The 16662-nt window shown below is 40.0% G+C and overlaps 3 protein-coding genes across 3 annotated transcripts; all 3 read right to left on the bottom strand.

Moving 5' to 3' along the window:
* Positions 1-1735: 1735 nt before the first annotated feature.
* LOC108880057 (trace amine-associated receptor 13c-like) lies at positions 1736-3160 on the bottom strand. The gene is made up of 3 exons (XM_051069348.1): positions 2991-3160; positions 2012-2576; positions 1736-1894 (listed from the first exon to the last, which is right to left on the bottom strand). The coding sequence occupies exons 1-3, from the start codon at positions 3158-3160 to the stop codon at positions 1736-1738; spliced, it is 894 nt and encodes a 297-aa protein (XP_050925305.1).
* Positions 3161-7861: 4701 nt separating this feature from the next.
* Positions 7862-9359, bottom strand: LOC108880059 (trace amine-associated receptor 13c-like). The gene is made up of 2 exons (XM_018671489.1): positions 9190-9359; positions 7862-8672 (listed from the first exon to the last, which is right to left on the bottom strand). Exons 1-2 carry the CDS (start codon positions 9357-9359, stop codon positions 7862-7864), a joined length of 981 nt encoding a protein of 326 aa, XP_018527005.1.
* Positions 9360-12792: 3433 nt separating this feature from the next.
* Positions 12793-14297, bottom strand: LOC108880063 (trace amine-associated receptor 13c-like). Its single transcript, XM_018671493.1, has 2 exons — positions 14128-14297; positions 12793-13612 (listed from the first exon to the last, which is right to left on the bottom strand). Exons 1-2 carry the CDS (start codon positions 14295-14297, stop codon positions 12793-12795), a joined length of 990 nt encoding a protein of 329 aa, XP_018527009.1.
* Between the last annotated feature and the right edge of the window lie 2365 nt (positions 14298-16662).

Genomic DNA, 16662 nt, shown 5'->3' on the forward strand with positions numbered 1-16662 from the left:
GTAGATTATATTAATTATCACTACAAAAGTGGGGTCAACTAAAAACTTGACACACACATGGAGGCAGACTGCTGAGGATTGCTAAAACTTTTTCTAGTCTCTCTCACACACAACTGCATGGTTAGCGTTATACGTGCAGGAAAGGAGCATGAGAGGGTTACGGTCAGTGTGGCCTACAACAGGCAACTGGCTAAAAAAAATTAAATTCTTCTCTGTAGTGCCAACAACAGGGATAGATGTGGATGGTCGACTTCATCCACATCAGAGTTTACATTAGCCAGCATATTCCTGCTTTAGCCAGTATCATGTGTAGTTGTCTGTTAGATGAAAATAACAACGGCCATAATGTCCAGTGGAAAATATGCCAAATAAGTACTCATTTACGCATTGTAAAATATGTTGCCAAGACAACTGAAAGGTTGTCTCCACTATTTTTGAACCTGGTCCTTATTTTCCCATGGTTTTGGGTGTAAATGATTGATAGGGACAAAAGCTTGCGTAATTGTTACAGCACAGAGCAAGAACAGTCGCCACAACTACCTGCTGCAATGTAAAACAAATGGTGCAGTTGTCAACATAAAAGTAGTCCACTAAAGTACTTGTTAATGCCACTGAGCTTAGATTGTTGTTATAAGTGTTTCACAACATTATTGATGGGATTCCTACAGAAATAAAGTTTTTTTTAATCAAAGAATAAGATCCCTCTGTTTAACCAGCAGCATAACTATAAATCACTACCAGACTCCATTGACAAAAACAATTATTTTACCTACCAGAACACAGGCATTGCTAGAATACCACTTCCTCAACTGGTTAATTTGGAGCTGGAGCTGGGTTTAGCCATTCCATGTTTTAACAAGTGAGTCATTTTATCTTAGTTGATATAATATAGTTATTGTTTATGTAACCACTGTAATCCAGGGAAATCTATGTCACTGATCCCAGGTTTAGTATCTTCACTATCAATATGTGGGGTTCTCTAAAATATGTTGGACACAGGATCTTAGGGGTTGGTTTGGTTACAGGTTCTCTTAATTCACTGGATTCCACTAGGTTTGATAAAGAGACTGGTGTCAGCAGACTTCACAAAGCACAGTAAGACCTCCAGCCCACCCAAAATACAAGTACTCACAAAGTACTCCAGTTGATTCCACTTGATTCGTATAAAAGAAAAGAAGAAATTGAGAACAGATTTTACATTTACTTTTCAAAAACAAAATACCGTTCAATCAGCAAAAGCTAGTCACTATATAACAGCTTGAATTAGACTAAAAAAGGGGCCAGTAGTCTGAACTAGCAACTGCAATGCACGACGTATTAAGCTTTTTTGTCAGGTTATCATATCCTAGTATCATAAGCAGATACGAATGTGAGAATGATTGTTTGTGAAATAATGAAATGCAGCCAATTTCCTTGCTGTAACCTAAAACCTGTTTTCCATTTAGAAATGACTTTTAACTGGAGACAGGCCTTACACAGGCCTTACATTTGATGGCATGAGAAGTTTTCCACCCCACCAATGACTATGTTTTTATATACCTGACTTTCCAAATTGAGGCAGTCATTCAAGTGGAATGGCTATAGTCAGATCACACAAAATATTTATGTGCAATCTCATACAAAGAATGAAAGCATTGAGTTGTCTGGTAGAGGCATATATTATACATACTGTACATAAACAAATCAAGACTCTGGAATAATAATTTCCCTATTACAGAAAAATAATTGGCTTTAGTCAACCCATCACAGTACCTTTGTACATTAAATTGACCTCACAGGAGCCAGGCTGCAGTATCTGAAGTGTTACAATATGTTTAATAGATTTTCTGAACCAGGGGTAGAAAAACACATAGATCACAGGGTTTAGACAGGAGTTAAAATACAACAGCCATATCTGGATTTCTGGATATGTTGCCTCTATTGCGTTATTTGCAGTTTCAACAGTGGAACAATAATATGGACAGGAGCACAAAATAAACACAACTACAACAAAACCAAGAGTCCTGGCTGCTTTCATTTCAGATTTCTTAGCTTTACCAGTCTCTGAACGCTGAAGTGTTACAGCTGCAATGTGAGAGCGCATGGCACGAGCCTGAGACACAGCCACCACAAATACTCGCAAATACAAAAGAGTAATGACTAAAATGGGACCTAAAAAGGTCACAACAAGATCAACCATTCCTTCAGTAAAACTGCTTACAACTACACACTCTCCATAACAGGAGATATACTTGTCTGGTTGTTTGAGGACATCTCTCAGTATCCAACTGCTGTGGACAGCAGAAAATATCCAACACAGACAAATGCAGAGTTGAACTTTTTTCACAGTGATTTTGGTGGAGTAAAACATTGGATCACAAATTGCCATATAACGGTCAACTGATATGAGCACCATGCTTCCTACTGAAACACTGACAGTGAGGAAACCTAAAAAGTAATTCAGAGCACATATTAAGTCTCCCAGCATCCAGCAGCCACCGAAGAGTGGGATTTCTGCTGGCATCTGCATGAATCCCACAAGGAAGTCTGCAACAGCCAGAGAGAGGAGGAGGAGGTTGGTGGTGGTATGGAGTTGTCTGAAATGGGAGAATATTAACACTGAACACATGGTTACATGAGATAGTAGTAGAAATAAACTGTCCTGTAATAAGAACAGCAAACCATTTTGATAGTAAAAGTATTTGCAAATATCCAGTATGCACCGATTAAAGGTCTGAATAACAAAATATTAGTCCTAAACATTATTTTCTTCCTGGACAAGAAGGTTAGTGGATGTGCTGGAGCTTGATGTGTGAGAAGTCATTACTAACCATTTTTTTAATAACATTTTTGCAAACTCTTAAAAGCCTCATAATCATACTTAAAGATAACACAGTGTATCACACGTTAAACAAAAAGATTCCTGCCTAGCTCAAAGTAATTTCTTCATGAATCTGACTGAATCAAAAAATATATAATTTTTAATGCCATTAAGAAAAAAATATTTCTGCCTGAAGTGTGAGATAGAGATGATGACCAGCAGGTTAAGAACCACAGTAAGCAGAGTGATGCACCACAGCACACTGAAAATAAGTATGGTCTTTGAATGTGGACGTGTCAACTTCTTGCAGGAGGTGTTGACTTGGGGAAAGCAGAGCTCAATTTCCTCCAGGGCCTCCATCATCAGAGTGAATGGAGAAGCTGCAGATCTGACAACTCTCTGATCAAAGCTTGTCCTTATACAACTGGTTTATCTCTTTACTTCCTCCCCTCCCCTGCTCCCCTCTCCTGGTATTCCTCTATCTGTCTAAACTTTATTAGCAGTAGACTACGTTAATGCTGCACAGACCAAAACTGGGGTCAACAAAAATCTGGAGACACACATGGAGGCACACTGCTGAGGATTGCTGAAACATTTTCCAATCCTTCTTATGCATTAACAAAGCCACCTGCATGTTTATGGTTATACATGCAGGAGAGGAACATGAAAGGGTTAGGGTCAGGGTGTCGATTATAATGAGTGATTGGCTCAAAAAGCTGCAGGGCTTCAAAGTGTTGCAGGGCCAACAACAGAACAAGCAATTTTCTTTTTTGGTGGTGGAGTATTTTATATTCAACTAACTCAGGTAGCTAACCCACCAATATAATCCAGTTTGATTGGAATGAAAATGCCCAACGGTGATCATTTCGCTGAAACTACTCATCAGCTTAGTAGTTTCCTCCCTCTGGCAGCATTGTCAGCCTCAGTCACTTCCACTTCCACTTTAGCTACAGAAGTGACCTTGAATGTGATGCTTAGCTTAGCTTCTAGGCCACAATTACGCCTACTGAATGGGCAGCAAATTAGCTCATTACCATCAAATATCCACTTCACATACTATATCTTGACTGGTCTTACTCTATGACACTCTCTTAAACCTAACAACACACAACCAAACCAAGCTACCTAGCAACCCACGTAGTTAACCAACCAAAATAATTCACCTTAATTGGAAGGAAAACACCCATTAATCAGTTCTATTTCCAGCTCTTGAAAAAAAAAATTATTTTATTTATCTCCAGACCTAATAGATTTTCTGACACACCTGCATAAGCTGTGTGTTCTGCAGTAGCCATGGGGAGGTTGCTTGTTGGAACAGCAGTAGTCTGACAGATGCAACACCCAATACTCAATTCTCAATTCTCAAAATGCTTCATATATTTAAAGGTCAAGGCCCATTATATACCTAGGGAATAAAATATTTGAACCTCCTGGCATTATAGGATGCACCAGACCCTGACTGAACATAAACCCTAAACATATGTCCCTTTTGTCTTCCTAGACACATATCTGGCTAAGTCTAAGGTTGCTTGAGCAAGGCAGGTGAATGTTGTAATCAGGATTTATGGAGTGCACAATTAACTCATCCAGATATGCACTGCAGTTTGACATTCTAGTTGATGAAGTGTTAGTGTTGAGAGATGCCCAGTGCATTACACATACTGATGGTAATAAACCATGTATTGCAAATGTCAGAATTGTGGTCAGCCTGGGGCACCTGCCAGTAGCCTTTTATCAGCTCACAAAATTAGCATTTTCAAAATTGTCAACGCAATATTCAGTTTGGGGTAATGTGCATGAATCAGGCAGCGTAATTCAATTCAATTCAATTATATTTATATAGTGCTGAATCACAACAAAAGTCATCTCACAGCACTTTTCATATAGAGCAGGTCTAGTACTCTTTAGGTTATTATAGTTAAAAAGAGAGACCCAACAGATCCCACCATGAGCAAGCACTAGGTGACAGTGGCAAGGAAAAACATCCTATTAACAGGCAGAAGCCTCGAGCAGAACCAGACTCAGCTTCAGGTTTATGCTCAGTGTAAGACTGCTGACTCTCAGAAAGTCAGTGATAAATCTTGGCAAACCAACAGATTTGGCGTCTGAACTCCTGATAGGGAAAAGCTGGAGCTGGGTAGAGCCCATATTTCATAGTTGACATGATAAGGCAAGTTTAGGCAGGGATAGTGTAGACACACATGCACCAGTCTCGGTCATCAATGGCAGTAAGAGTGGGATGCAAAAAGAAGAGGAAGAAGACTATATAACATCTAGCCATCAGTTAAATCTGGCAACAAAGTGAATATTCCTAGTAGATTAGATCAAATTCACAAGACTAGGGTTGGGACATTGGAGACTAGCAAGTGGGCTGGTGCTAGTTGGGAACCACAGAAATGATAATTGTGAACACTGTGGAGTCCTGGAGTCTGTATAGCATGTCTTGATGAACTGCCTGCTCTATGCTGAAGAAAGGAGGATGTTATTCATGGCATTAGGCAACCTAGGAATTAAGAAGTTTTCCATTAGAACACTGCTTGATGATGGAAAGCTTCAAAACAAGAGAGCTAGGGAGGTATTTCACTTCCTCAGAACAACTGATTTATATGATAAGATAATACACAAAAGTGAGTACACACCTCACATTTCAGCAACCATTTTATTATATCTTCTCACCGGACAATACTATAGAAATTAAACTTGGAAATACTTGCTTGTATAACAGTATAGATTTACTATCTACTGAAAATTAATCAACACACAGCCATTATTGTCTAAATAGCTGGCAACACAAGTGAGTACACCCCTAGTAATACTTGTACTTGAACAGACCTCGCCAGGGTCGACCAAAGAAGTTGAGTCCTTGTGGTCCCTGTCATATCCAGAACTTGGCTTCAAAAAGCAGAAGCATGAGTGCTGCCATCATTGCTGCAGAAGTTGAAGAAACAGGAGGTCAGCCTGTCAGTGCTCAGACCATGCGCCGCACACTGCATCCAGTCGGTCTGCAGGGCTGTCGTCCCAGAAAAAGGAGGACAAGCAGTCCGTGAGCATGAATTACTGGAACCATGTCCTGTGGTCTGAAGAGACTAAGATAAACTTGTTTAGCTCAGATGGTGTCCAGCATGTGTGGTGGCAACCTGATGAGGAGTACCAAGATAATTGTGTCTTGCCTACAGTCAAGTATGGTGGTGGTAGCATCATGGTCTGGGGCTGCATGAGTGATGCCGGCACTGGGGAGGTGCAGTTCATCAAGGGAAACATGAATTCCAACATGTACTGTGACATTTTGAAGCAGAGCATGATCCCCTCCCTTTGGAAAATGGGCCGCATGGCAGTGCCAAACACATCTACAAGATGACAGCTGCCTTGCTGAGGAAGCTAAAGGTGAAGGTGATGGAGTGGCCAAGTATGTCTCCAGACCTGGACCCAATTGAGCACCTGTGGGGCATCCTCAAATGGAGGGTGGAGGAGCACAAGGTGCCTAACATCCACCAGCTCTGTGATGTCATCATGGAGGAGTGGAAGAGGATTCCAGTAACAACCTGTGGAGTTCTGATGAATTCCATGCCCAAGAGGATTAAGGCAGTGCTTGATAACAATGGTGCTCACACAAAATAGTGACAATTTGGGCACAATTTGGACATGTTCACTCTGAGGTATACTCACTTTTGCTGCCAGCTATTTAGACAATAATGGCTGTGTGTTGAGTTATTTTCAGAGGACAGTAAATCTATCCTGCTATACAAGCTGTACACTGACTAAGTTATATCCAAGTTTCATTTCCATATTGTTCCTTGAGAAGATATAATAAAATGGGGAGCACAGAAGCTCCTTTCCTTAACATTTAGAGAAATTGACCACCTCTCATCATGGCTGCCACTGAGATACTTCTCGGTTATTTAGTTAAGTTAGGAACCTTCCTAAACAAAATAGACCATTCACCCGCAGCCCTTCTCTCACAGCTACTTGGGAGGTTAATAGTTTCCTTGCCCTGCTAACACTACCAACTTCACTCAGTTCCGCTTCCAGTTCTTCATAAATTTGAATTACAATTATCTTCACTCTTCTCCAGACCTTACAGAGTTATTGTTACACATTTGTTTCAGCTGTGTGTTCTGAGGTAGCCAAGAAGGTGGACTGGGAACAACTATTTGTACTAAGCCACTGGAACAGCATTAGCTTGCAGGTGATGCATTCAAAGAACTTCTGTAACTGTTCTAAATGACAAGTCGTTTGCAGGTGATGCATTTAATGAACAACTGTAGTTGTGCAAACTACAGAAAATAAAGTGGGTTACACTTGCATATCCTTTGATGAGCCCTGTACTCTTGTGGCCTGAAAGAACTGTTCCATATGAGTAGAGGGTCAAGCCTAGTATATACATAGGGGAAAAAACATGTATACCTCCTGGCACTATATGGTGCACCTGACCCTGGCTGAACATACTCCCTAAGTATGTCACTGTTGTCTTCCTGAGCACATTCTACAGAAGATAAGGCGAGGCGGATGAATGCTTTACTCAGAATTTATGGAGTGCACAATCAAATAATCTAAATATACACTACTGTTGGATATTCTAACTAATTAAGTGTTAAGTAGATGCTGAGGGATGGCCTGTGCATTATTCATACTGAACAGGAAGGAAGTCCAGGACCCAGTGCAGCAGGAAGGGGTCATGCAGAGTTACCAGCATTTTAATGCAATTCTCTCGCTTGAACTGGAATAAAAAAGGTGACGGCACGCTGAACTATCAACTTGCCATGACAATAAAAGTTTTTCCCCCAACAACAGCAATACGTTTATATAACTGACTTTCTGAATTGAGTCATTCAGACTGACTGTAGTAAGATCACACATACATATGCATTGGGTTGTCTGATAGAGGCACATACTGTATATATAGTATGTAGATTTATATGCAATCAACATACAATCATTTTGTCCAACTTTTCTCTAACTGTTAAGACTTTGAGCTGTATAAATTTGGTGTATTGAAGACAACATAAGAATAATGTTCTAGTTACAGAATAATAATTGGTTTTAGTCCATCCTAGACTTGTTCTACATAAGACTGGTCTCAGAGGAGCCAGGCTGCAGTATTTGAAGTGTAACAATTTGTTTAATAGCTTTTCTGAACCAGGGGTAGAAAAAAACATAGATCACAGGGTTTAGACAGGAGTTAAAGTACAATAGCCAAAGTTGGATGGCTGCAGAGGTCGCCCCTATTGAGTTGTTTTCAGTTTCAACTGTGAAACAGTAATACGGAGAGGAGCACAAAATGAATACAACTATTACAACACCAAGAGTCCTGGCTGCTTTCATCTCAGATTTCTTAGCTTTTGAACGCTGAAGTGTGACATCTGTGACATGAGAGCGCATGGCACGAGCCTGAGACACAGCCACCATAAATACTCGCAAATACAGAAGTGTAATGACTACAATGGGGCCGAAAAAGGTCAAAATAAGGTCAGCAGCTCCTTCAACATAATTAATTATGACTACACATTCTCCATAACAGGAGTTATACCTGTCTGGTTGTTGGAGGAAATCCCTCAGTATCCAAGTGCTGTGCACAGCAGAAAATATCCAACACATCCAAATGCAGAGTTGAACTTTTTTCAGAGTGACTTTGGTGGTGTAAAACATTGGGTCACAAATTGCCATGTAACGGTCAATTGATATGAGCACCATGCTTCCTACTGAAACACTGACAATAAGGAAACCTAAAAAGTAATTCAGAGCACATACAAAGTCACCCAGCATCCAGCAGCCTCGGAAAAGCAGGATTTCAGTTGGCATCTCTGGGAGACCCATAAGGAAGTCTGCAACAGCCAGAGAGAGAAGGAGGAGGTTGGTGGTGGTGTGGAGTTGCCTGAAATGGGAGAATATCAACACTGAGTACACTGTTACATGTAGTAGTTGTAGACATAAAAAATAACTAAAATGATGACTATCCTATAACAACATGCATTAATACAGCACAGCATTACAATAGTAAAATCATCTACAAATATCCAATCTGCACTGAGCAGAAGCCTAAACAAGAAAACATTAATTTTAAGTATTATCTGTATTCTAGATGAGAAGGTTAGTGGATGTGCAGGAACCTGATGTGTGAGAAACCATTCCTTATCATTTCTACAATGACTCTTCCTAATTGTCTCAAAAACACCACAATCATACTTAACATTAGTTTTCAAAATAACAGTGGTAAATCACATGTTAAACATAAAAATAAAACTACTGTCAGCATGTTCTGAAATGCTAATATTTTTTACCAGAGACTTAAATAAGACACTAAATTTCCTAGCTCAAAGTCATTTCTTCACAAATTTGACTGGAACAAAAAGTTTAAATTTTGTAGCTCATGCAGAGAAATGTATCTCTGCCTGAAGTGTGAGATAGAGATGATGACCAGCAGGTTAAGAACCACAGTGGCCACAGAGATGCCGGACAGCACAGTGTAGATGAGCGCAGCCTCCAAGTGAGGACGCATCGTCTTCTTGCAGGAGTTGTTGAGCTGGGGAAAGCAAAGTTCAGCTTCTTTCAGGGCCTCCATAGTCAGAGAGAGAGGAGAAGCTGCTGAACTCTGACAGCTGTTTGAGTGAAGCTCTTTGTCATACAGCTGATTTATCGCTTTCCTTCCTCCCCTCCCATACGCACATTTCATCTATTCATGAGGCCAAAGCTGAGTACGTTATACTCTATCTATCTATCTATTTATCTATCTATATCTATATATATATATATATATATATATATATATATACACACCCATATTCATACACACACACACACACACACATATATATATATATATACATATATACATACATGTTTACATGTCTAAATACTATGTGATGTTCTCAGTGTTATGTAAAAATAATACAACAGCCCACAATAATGTATCCCATCTGGTCTGGGAATGCCTTGAGATCCCCTAGTGAAAAGTGTTACTGTCCTGTGGTCTGAAGAGACTAAGATAATTTTGTTTGGCTCAGATGTTGTCCAGCATGTGTGGTGGCACCCTGGTGAGGAGTACCAAGATAACTGTGTCTTGCCTACAGTCAAGCATGGTGGTGGGGTGGTAGCTGTCACCAGGTGAGGTCCAGGTCGAGAAAACATCACGCACGCAGGCAGTTGTGCAGGGAAACATGGGCAGTCTTTTATTTGTAGTCTTCTATGATAATGTGTAAAACAAGGGCCAACATGTGGAAAACTACTCTGCACTCTAGTGCTGCTCTTCACTCAGGGAAACCCCTCCATCTAACACAAATATATAACATAAGAGTCCGCCTTCTCAATTCAAACCAGGCTATCAGGTCAGGGCTCAAAGACATGCAACAAATATACTGTTTTCTGGCACTTATTCAGTTCCATAAGGCTGTAACTTATTTTTCAAAATACCAACATATATACAGTCCAATCAAAATAATCAAATTACTTGCTTAACACTCAGCATTTACATTAATTAGCTGATAATTCCACCCAGTCATCATCCAATCAAAACAAAGACCCACCTACTCAATTTTCTAATAAAAGGGCCACTGTCAATGTGTGCTTCCTCTTTCAGTACCAGAGCAAGAGGACCTCTACAAAGGATTCCATTTGACAGGTTACTTCTTCCTTACTATACCGGTTTTCCCTTATGTTAATATATATCTCACAAAATAAACTTAACACTGAGAAAACATTTCTCTGTCTTTGTCTGATCCATGTAGTTCCTTTAGTTTTAACATAAATTGATAAAGAAAAATGTGAAAGAATATCAAACACAAAAGTTCAGCAAATAGCTAGTGAGGTGCTGCTTCCCCATAGTAGTGTCATGGTCTGGGGCTGCATGAGTGCTGCCGGCACTGGGGAACTGCAGTTTATTGAGGGAAACATGAATTGTGACATTCTGAAGCCTTCAGAAACTGCCTTGCTGAGGAGGCTGAAGGTGAAAGTGATGGAGTGGCCAAGTATGTCTCCAGACCTGAACCCAAATGAGCACCTGTGGGGCATCCTCAAGTGGAAGGTGGAGGAGCACAAGGTGTCTAACATCCACCAGCTCTGTGATGTCATCATGGAGGAGTGGAAGAGGATTCCAGTAACAACCTGTGGAGTTCTGATGAATTCCATGCCCAAGAGGATTAAGGCAGTGCTTGATAACAATGGTGCTCACACAAAATAGTGACAATTTGGGCACAATTTGAACATATTCACTCTGAGGTATACTCACTTTTGCTGCCAGCTATTTAGACAATAATGGCTGTGTGTTGAGTTATTTTCAGAGGACAGCAAATCTATTCTGCTATACAAGCTGTACACTGACTAAGTTATACCCAAGTTTCATTTCCATATTGTTCCTTGAGAAGATATAATAAAATGGTTGCTGAAATGTGATATGTGTACTCACTTTTGTGAGATACTGTAGATCTCAGATGTCAAAAGGAGCGATAATGTTAAAACACCAGTGGGAGGCAGCAATGCACTAAATGGCTACCTGTCTGCTGGAAAACAAGAATAATAATTATTATTCTGGGATGACATTCTCTCCTTTCATAAAGAAAGGTTCAGTGTATCCTGAGATAAAGGAGATAACATAGGGAGCACAGAAGCTCCTTTCCTTAACATTTAGAGAAATCCACCACCTCTCATCATGGCTGCCACTGAGATACTTCTCGGTTATTTAGTTAAGTTAGGAACCCTCCTAAGCAAAATAGACCATTCGCCTGCAATCCTTTTCTCACAGCTACTTGGGAGGTTAATAGTTTCCTTGCCCTGCCAACACTATCAGCTTCACTCAGTTTCACTTCCAGTTCTTCATAAATTTGAATTACAATTATCTTCACTCTTCTCCAGACCTTACAGAGTTATTGTTATACGTTTGTTTCAGCTGTGTGTTCTGAGGTAGCCAAGAAGGTGGACTGGGAACAACAATTTGTACTAAGCCACTGGAACAGCATTAGCTTGCAGGTGATGCATTCAAAGAACTTCTGTAACTGTTCTAAATGACAAGTAGTTTGCAGGTGATGCATTTAATGAACAACTGTAGTTGTGCAAACTACAGAAAATAAAGTGGGTTACACTTGCATATCCTTTGATGAGCCCTGTACTCTTGTGGCCTGAAAGAACTGTTTCATATGAGTAGAGGGTCAAGCCTAGTATATACATAGGGGAAAAAACATGTATACCTCCTGCCACTATATGGTGCACCTGACCCTGGCTGAACATACTCCCTAAGTATGTCACTGTTGTCTTCCTAAGCACATTCTACAGAAGATAAGGTGAGGCGGGTGAATGCTTTACTCAGAATTTATGGAGTGCATAATCAAATCATCTAAATATACACTACAGTTTGATATTCTAACTAATTAAGTGTTAGGTAGATGCTGAGGGATGGCCTGTGCATTATTCATACTGAACAGTAAGGAAGTCCAGGACCCAGTGCAGCAGGAAGGGGTCATGCAGAGTTACCAGCATTTTAATGCAATTCTCTCGCTTGAACTGGAATAAAAAAGGTGACAGCACTCTGAACTATCAACTGAAATGCATCACATATGTGGCTTTTATATCAGCTTATTATATCCTAATATCATATGTGGCTAACAATGGTTTGTACAATAATGATATGCGGTCAGTATCCTTACTGTACTGAGTTTTAGCTGGCATCCCTACAGGGCAATGGTCTTACAAGATACATACATTGCCATAACAATAAAAGTTATTCCCCCAACAACAGCAATACGTTTATATAACTGACTTTCTGAATTGAGTCATTCAGATGAGATGACTGGAGTGAGATCACACATACATTGGGTTGCCTGATAGAGGCACATACTGTATATATAGTATGTAAATTTATATGCAATCAACATACAATCATTTTGTCCAACTTTTCTCTAACTGTTAAGACTTTGAGCTGTGTAAATTTGGTGTATTGAAGACAACATAAGAATAATGTTCTAGTTACAGAATAATAATTGGTTTTAGTCCATCCTAGACTTGTTCTACATAAGACTGGTCTCAGAGGAGCCAGGCTGCAGTATCTGAAGTGTAACAATTTGTTTAATAGCTTTTCTGAACCAGGGGTAGAAAAAAACGTAGATCACAGGGTTTAGACAGGAGTTAAAGTACAATAGCCAAAGTTGGATGGCTGCAGAGGTCGCCCCTATGGAGCTGTTTTCAGTTTCAACTGTGAAACAGTAATATGGACAGGAGCACAAAATGAATACAACTATTACAATACCAAGAGTCCTGGCTGCTTTCATCTCAGATTTCTTAGCTTTTACAGTCTCTGAACGCTGAAGTGTGACATCTGTGACATGAGAGCGCATGGCACGAGCCTGAGACACAGCCACCATAAAAACTCGCAAATACAGAAGTGTAATGACTAAAATGGGGCCTAAAAAGGTCAAAACAAGGTCAGCAGCTCCTTCAACATAATTAATTATGACTACACATTCTCCATAACAGGAGTTATACCTGTCTGGTTGTTGGAGGAAATCCCTCAGTATCCAAGTGCTGTGCACAGCAGAAAATATCCAACACATCCAAATGCAGATTTGAACTTTTTTCAGAGTGACTTTGGTGGTGTAAAACATTGGGTCACAAATTGCCATGTAACGGTCAATTGATATGAGCACCATACTTCCTACTGAAACACTGACAATAAGGAAACCTAAAAAGTAATTCAGAGCACATATGAAGTCACCCAGCATCCAGCAGCCTCGGAAAAGCAGGATTTCAGTTGGCATCTGCAGGAGACCCATAAGGAAGTCTGCAATAGCCAGAGAGAGAAGGAGGAGGTTGGTGGTGGTGTGGAGTTGCCTGAAATGGGAGAATATCAACACTGAATACACTGTTACATGTAGTAGTTGTAGAAATAAAAAATAACTAAAATTATGACTATCCTATAACAACATGCATTAATACAGCACAGCATTACAATAGTAAAATCGTCTGCAAATATCCAATCTGCACTGAGCAGAAGCCTAAACAAGAAAATATTAATTTTAAGTATTATCTGTATTCTAGATGAGAAGGTTAGTGGATGTGCAGGAACCTGATGTGTGAGAAACCATTCCTTATCATTTCTACAATGACTCTTCCTAATTGTCTCAAAAACACCACAATCATACTTAACATTAGTTTTCAAAATAACAGTGGTAAATCACGTTAAACATAAAAATAAAACTACTGTCAGCATGTTCTGAAATGCTAATATTTTTACCAGAGACTTAAATAAGACACTAAATTTCCTAGCTCAAAGTCATTTCTTCATAAATTTGACTGGAACAAAAAAGATTAAATTTTGTAGCTCATGCAGAGAAATGCATCTCTGCCTGAAGTGTGAGATAGAGATGATGACCAGCAGGTTAAGAACCATGGTGGCCACAGAGATGCCGGACAGCACAGTGTAAATGAGCGCAGCCTCCAAGTGAGGACGCATCATCTTCTTGCAGGAGTTGTTGAGCTGGGGAAAGCAAAGTTCAGCTTCTTTCAGGGCCTCCATAGTCAGAGAGAGAGGAGAAGCTGCTGAACTCTGACAGCTGTTTGAGTAAAGCTCTTTGTCATACAGCTGCTGATTTATTGCTTTTCTTCCTCCCCTCCCATACGCACATTTCATCTATTCATGAGGCGAAGTATGTCATACTCTATCTATCTATCTATATATATATATATATATATATATATATATATATATGTGTGTGTGTGTGTGTGTGTGTGTGTGTGTGTGTGTGTGTGTGTGTATATATATATATATATATATATATGCCTTGAGATCCCCTAGGAGAGTGTGTTACTGTCCTGTGGTCTGAAGAGACTAAGATAAAATTGTTTGGCTCAGATGTTGTCCAGCATGTGTGGTGGTAGCTGCACATAAACTCTCTCATTTCCTCAACAAAATTTGGCTGAGAGAGTTCTTCACTTGTATCATGGAGTGTAACCGTCCTCACCTTCTGTGGCAATTAGGTGGAGGCTCTGTCTCCTCTGTGCTTTCAGCATTTCCTTCCTCCATGTCTGCCAAGGTGTGTTTTCTTGCAGAATGGGCTCTTCCATGTTCCACACCTCTCATTTGGCCAGTAAACCAACTCCAACTCTACACAGGTGTAGAAAATCCCACTATTGCCACCATTTGTTGCCAGCTGAGGTCCAGGGAGAAAACATCACGCATGCAGGCAGTTGTGCACGGAAACATAGGCAGTCTTTTATTCGTAGTCTTCCATGATAATGTGTAAAACAAAGTTTTCTGGCACTTCGGTTCAACAAGGCTGTAACTTATTCTTCAATATACCAACAGTGCAATCAAAATAATCAAATTACTTGCTTAACACTCAGCATTTACATTAATTAGCTGATAATTCTCTAATAAATGATAATTTTCTAATAAAAAAGGGCCACTGTCAATGTGTGCTTCCTCTTTCAGTACCAGAGCAAGAGGACCTCTACAAAGGATTCCATTTGACAGGTTACTTCTTCCTTACTATACCGGTTTTCCCTTATGTTAATATATCTCACAAAATAAACTTAACACTGACAAAACATTTCTCTGTCTTTGTCTGATCCATGTAGTTCCTTCCTTTAACATAAATTGATAAAGAAAAATGTGAAAGAATATCAAACACAAAAGTTCAGCAAATAGCTAGTGAGGTGCTGCTTCCCCATAGTAGTGTCATGGTCTGGGGCTGCATGAGTGCTGCCGGCACTGGGGAACTGCAGTTCATTAAGGGAAACATGAATTGTGACATTCTGAAGCCTTCAGAAACTGCCTTGCTGAGGAGGCTGAAGGTGAAAGTGATGGAGCGGCCAAGTATGTCTCCAGACCTGAACCCAACTGAGCATCTGTGTGGCATCCTCAAGTGGAAGGTGGAGTCAAGAACTGACTTTTATGAGATACTCTAGATCCCAGATGTCAAAATGAGCAATAATATTAAAACACCAGTGGGAGGCAGCAATGCACGAAATGGTGCATAGTCTGCTGGAAAACAAGAATAATAATTATTATTCTGGGATGACATTCTCTCCTTTTGTAAAGAAAGGTTCAGTGTATCCTGAGCTAAAGGAAATAATTATAGGGAGTACCGGAGCTCCTTTCCTTAACATTAAGAGAATTCAACCAGCCCTTATCATGGCTGCCACTGAGATACTTCTCTGCCATTTCAAGTTAGGAACCTTCCTAAGCCAAATAGATTATTTGAGCACAGCTACTTGGGAGGTTAATAGTTTCCTTGCCCTGCCAACACTACCAGCTTCACTCAGTTCCGCTTCCAGTTCTTCATAAATTTGAATTACAATTATCTTCACTCTTCTCCAGACCTTACAGAGTTATTGTTACACATTTGTTTCAGCTGTGTGTTCTGAGGTAGCCAAGAAGGTGGACTGGGAACAACAATTTGTACTAAGCCACTGGAACAGCATTAGCTTGCAGGTGATTCAAGCAACAACTGTAGCTATGTAAACTACAGAAAATAAAGTGGGTTACACTTGCAACTGGGTTATTTGGCTCTGATGCAGCCGCGTCTCTCTGTCTGCAGTCACTACTCTGTCTCCAGCATTGTCCCACCCACAGCACCATCTGATTAGTTACACGCAGAGCCACGGCATGGGTAACAGCTAATCAGCAGTGAAAGTTTATAAGAAAACTTTATAAGAGATGCTGCTAACTCTGGGAACTCCCTGCACTTTTTGTTTTTGTTTGAACTTAAAACAAAGATAAGTGAAAGATAAAATGACATTTCAGATATATTGAAATTTTGGAATAAGAGGAAAATAAATGAATGTCATAAATACGCCAGGTAATGAGAAATATAAAAATTGGCTACAAAGGGCGGCTTATTTTTTCATGTTGACGATTTTATTTATCCACATCTGTTGCA

This window comes from Lates calcarifer, unplaced genomic scaffold (assembly GCF_001640805.2).
Source record: "Lates calcarifer isolate ASB-BC8 unplaced genomic scaffold, TLL_Latcal_v3 _unitig_820_quiver_1005, whole genome shotgun sequence".
Taxonomy (NCBI): Eukaryota; Metazoa; Chordata; class Actinopteri; family Centropomidae; genus Lates; species Lates calcarifer.